Source organism: Lactuca sativa, chromosome 4 (genome assembly GCF_002870075.4).
Source record: "Lactuca sativa cultivar Salinas chromosome 4, Lsat_Salinas_v11, whole genome shotgun sequence".
Lineage (NCBI taxonomy): Eukaryota > Viridiplantae > Streptophyta > Magnoliopsida > Asterales > Asteraceae > Lactuca > Lactuca sativa.
The window spans coordinates 328965070-328970223 of record NC_056626.2 but is presented as its reverse complement, the minus strand read 5'-3'; the positions used below and the strand labels follow the sequence as shown (position 1 = coordinate 328970223).

Genomic DNA, 5154 nt, shown 5'->3' with positions numbered 1-5154 from the left:
CGACGAATGGGAAGAGAGTGAACCAATGGAAGAAAGTGAATCCATGGAGGAGACAGAGTCGGTGGCATCATCTCTACCACCACTAAACACTCTTTACCATAAAGTTCCAGGAAGAGTAAAAATGAAACGTAATGCATGTAAATCTATACCGATATGGAAAAAGCTTAAGAAGAGTCAGAAGGCAACATCTTCAGGAGACTTCAAGATGAACATGCACGGATCGCGCAAATAGTTGATAAATGGGTGGCGGAAGAAAAAGCTGCCAAGATGTATGAGACTGGTCAGTCATCTCGACCACATCTCTCACATTCTTCTGAAGATAACACTTTATCTCAATTGTTTGATAAAAGTGTGAAAATTGAAGATAAGATGGAAATTGTTGAAGGGAGGGCTACTCATCCCTCTGGAAGAAAGAGAAGGCTAGAAGGACAAAGGACACGAGATCAGGAATCGGTGATGGATGTCCATCATCGTATAAATTTTGCTTATAATGACACGATTACTCACGATGCCAGGATTGCAGAGCTAGAGCTCTACAATCAAACCTCAGGAAATGAAGAACGCACGGGAAGTCTTGAGCAAAGAACTCAAGCACTTGAAGAGCAAGTGGTTAATGTCACTGACGTGCTGGGTCATCACTTAGGTTTCTGGTAGATAAGCTACAACTAGTGGTTATGTAAATAGAGAAAATCAGACTAGTTAAAACAAAAAAAAGGAAAGTTTATAGCAAGGATGTAGAAAACCTTGCAAATTTTGCAATGTTTATAGAAACTTTTCTCTTATAAACCTAAATAAACTGATGTAACCACTGGTAATAATATGAAGCATACGTTATAGTAATCATTATGTTGTCTATTATGTTTTATGCTATGAATAATAACTAGAGTATTTAGTACTCGTGTATTAAATGATCAACAAAACTCATAAAAATTCTTATTATTTATAATAGGAACTAAAACAAAATGTCTAGAAGGAGTAATCGGCTAAACCCTAACCGACCATCAGCACCACAACAACAACCACAACCACCGCCAGAGATAAACCCTTCAATAAGTACAGTGCAACTTGAAGAAATCATAGCTCAAAGAATTGTTACGGCTCTATCTAATGTCACAAGAGATGGAGTTAGAAATGAAAGCCATGCAGGGACCGCTAGAACATGTACCTACAAAGATTTTTTGAATTGTAGGAAAAAAATCTTTCATGGAAATGAAGGGTTAGTGAATTTGACAAGATGGATAGAAAAGATCGAATCCATCTGTCAAATAAGCTTTTGTCCAGATGATTGTAAAGTACGATTTGCAGCATGTACTTTTGCTGATGTAGCACTTACATGGTGGAATATCCATGTGAATACAATGGGAATTGATACTGCAAATTCCCTGGAATGGGAGGAGCTAAAAATGATACTAGTAGAGGAGTATTATCCTAGGGAGGAAATACATAAACTGGAACAAGAACTGTGGACCTTAACCATGAAGGGTTCAGAGATAAAATCTTATACCGCTAGATTTAATGATATTGTTGTAATGTGTCTAGCACTTGTGAACCCTGAATATAAAATGATTGAGCGATATATCTGGGGTTTAGCATCGCAAACCAAAGGCATGGTGATCGCATCAAAGCCTACGACTTATGACAACACCAAGAGGATAGCTCATCAGCTAACCCTCACAGAGATCCAAGGAATAGAAGTGGTCTCAAAGGCTGAGTCTCCCAAAGCTAGAACAAACAAGTGCAAGTTTAATAAGAAGAATCCCAAACAATCATCTGAGAAAAGACAAGACGTGGAAACCAACTACGCAACCACAACAACAGTACCTACTCAACCAAAGTCTGCATGGTGCAACCACAGCAAACGTCATCACCCAGGTGATTGTTTTGTTTGCACAAAATGCAAAAAGAAGGGGAATACTGCTAGTTACTACAGGAGCACAACACCTGCAATAGTCGATCAGCAAACTAATAATGGAACAGGTCGTGGTGAAGAAAGAAAGTGTTATGAGTGTGGAGAGGTTGGACACATCAAGAAAGAATGTCCAAAGTAAAGGAGTCAAGGAGGCATAGGGTGTGGCAGGGCATTTGTGATCGGAAGCAGAGAGGCTATCCAGGACCCTTCGGTTGTATCTGGTATGTTTCTGATAGATAATTTATACGCTATCATACTCTTCGACTCTGGAGCAGATCGAAGTTTTATAACGCCGACATTTAGAAAATTGTTAAGTCATAAGTCTAGCATATTAAAAGAAATGTATTAATTAGAAATCGCTAACGGTCAAACTGAGAAAACACATGAAATCCTAGAAAACTGTCTGTTAACTCTTAATAACTACCTTTTTCACGTCAACCTCATGCCAATGCCTATCGGTAATTTTGATGTCATAATTGGCATGGATTGGTTATCTTCACACCGCGCCGAAATTCTATGTCATGAGAAAGCCATACGACTACCCTTACCAAACGGCGAAGTCCTGATTATCTATGGTGATAAGTCTGGGAAAAACCTCAAAATCATTTCTTGTACCAAGACACAGAAATATCTACATAAGAAATGTAGTGCATTCTTAGCCCACATCATAGATAAGAGAGGAGAGATAAAAGAAATCAAGGACATACCTTAAGTATGTGATTTCCCTGACATATTTCCTAAAGATCTACCTAGAATACATCCCGTCCGACAAGTCGAGATTCAAATTGACTTAATTCTAGGAGCAGCACCAGTAGTGAAATCTCCTTATCGGTTGGCTCCATCCGAAATGCAAGAATTGTCTAGCCAACTACAAGATCTTCTTGACAAATGCTTTATCAGACCAAGTTTTTCACCTTGGGGAGCACCAATCATGTTTGTCAAGAAGAAGGACGGATCCTTTCGAATGTGTATTGATTATCGGGAGTTAAACAAGCTAAGGATCAAGAATCGTTATCCGCTTCCAAAAATTGATGATTTATTCGATCAACTGCAAGGATCTAGCTACTACTTAAAGATAGATCTTAGATCAGGATACCATCAACTCAGAGTATAAGAAGACGACATTCAAAAAACAGCATTTAGAACTCGTTATGGTCATTATGAGTTCTTAGTTATGTCTTTTGGATTAACCACTGCCCCAGCAGTGTTTATGGATCTCATGAATCGTGCTTGCAAACCATACTTGGATAAATTCGTGATTGTATTTATCGATGATATATTGATATATTCATGAACCAAGGAAGAACATGGTCAAGACCTGCAAATAATCTTGGAACTACTAAGAAAAGGAGAGTTGTACGCTAAATTCTCCAAATGTGAGTTTTGGATTAGAGAAGTACAATTTTTGGGTCATGTAGTTAGCAACGAAGGAATTCATGTTGACCCATCCAAAGTTGAAGCACTCAGGAATTAGGAAGCACCAATGACGCCAACCTAGGTGCGTCAATTCCTAGGACTTGCTGGATATCACCGCAGATTCATAGAGAATTTCTCTAAAATAGCCAAGCCGCTTACAACACTAACCCAGAAGGATACGAAGTTCAACTAGGAAGACAAACAAGAAGCTGTTTTTCAGAAACTGAAGCAAATGTTGTGTAGTGCACCAATCCTATCCCTTCCAGAGGGGACAAAAGATATCATTGTATATTGCGACGCATCAAATCAAGGATTGGGATGTGTGTTGATGCAAAGAGGAAAGGTTATCGCCTACGCATCACGACAACTTAAGGTGCATGAGAATAATTACACTACCCATGATCTTGAATTGGGAGTTGTAGTTTTTGCACTAAAAATCTGGAGACATTACCTATACGGTACTAAGTGTACTATTTTTACCGATCACAAGAGTCTCCAGCACATCTTCGACCAAAAAGATCTCAATATGAGACAACGAAGATGGGTCGAATTGTTGAATGATTACGAATGTGAGATTCATTATCATCCTAAAAGGCAAATGTGGTAGCAGATGCCTTGTGCCGGAAAGAATATATTAAACCCCGTCGGGTACGAGCATTAACTATAACGATCCATTCTAACTTTACCGCACAACTTAGAGAAGCTCAACTTGAGGCTTTAAAAGAAGAAAACATCAAGAACGAAGCTTTGCGAGGAATGGAAAAGCAACTTATACAAAAAGATGACGGAACGCGACACTTTATGAACCGAATATGGACGCCTAAGTTCGGTGGAATCAGGGACTTGGTCTTGGAAGAAGCCCACAAGTCCAAATATTCCGTGCATCCAGGTTCTAACAAAATGCACTTAGATTTAAAAGTACATTATTGGTGGCCAAACATGAAGGTAGAAGTTATTACTTATGTGAGAAGATGTTTGACTTGTTCTAGAGTGAAGGCAGAACATCAAAAGCCTTCAGGTTTACTTCAACAACCGGAAATACGTGAATGGAAATGGGAGCAGATTTCAATGGACTTCATCACTAAGTTACCGAAAACTCCTAGCAGGTTCGACACTATTTGGGTAATAGTCGATAGATTGACTAAGTCCGCCCATTTCTTACCAATTAAGGAGAACGAAAAGATGGAGAAGCTGACTAGAGTTTATCTTAAGGAAATTGTTAGATTGCATGGAGTTCCAAGTTCTATTATTTCTGACCGAGATAGTAGATTCACTTCACGATTTTGGCAATCTCTACAAAAATCCTTAGGAACACGTCTAAACATGAGTACAACTTACCATCCACAGACTGATGGTCAGAGTGAGAGAACCATTCAGAATTTAGAAGATATGCTCCGAGCTTGTGTAATAGACTTTGGAAATGCATGGGATACTCATTTATCGTTAATTGAGTTTTCCTACAACAATAGTCATCACACCATCATCAAGGCTGCACTGTTTGAGGCTCTTTATGGACGAAAATGTCATTCCCTAGTATGTTGGGCAGAAGTTGGAGATACGCAGATGGACAGGAAACATACAGGCGATACCTTACGTACTGGACCAGAAATAATCCATGAGACAACTGAAAAGATCATGCAAATTAAGGATCGATTAAAGGCTGCACGTGATCGTCAAAAGAGCTATGTTGACGTAAGACGTAAGCCTTTAGAATTCCAAGTTGGAGATAAAGTAATGTTGAAGGTCTCTCCTTGGAAAGGTGTAATTCGATTCGGTAAGAGAGGCAAACTAAACCCACGGTATATAGGACCTTTTGAAATTCTAGCTAG

The 5154-nt window shown here is 39.0% G+C and overlaps 1 protein-coding gene across 1 annotated transcript; it reads left to right on the top strand.

The window, feature by feature from the left end:
- The first annotated feature begins 962 nt into the window (after positions 1–962).
- On the top strand, positions 963–2048 carry LOC128133687 (uncharacterized). Its single transcript, XM_052771206.1, has one exon. The coding sequence runs from the start codon at positions 963–965 to the stop codon at positions 2046–2048; it is 1086 nt and encodes a 361-aa protein (XP_052627166.1).
- Positions 2049–5154: the final 3106 nt, after the last annotated feature.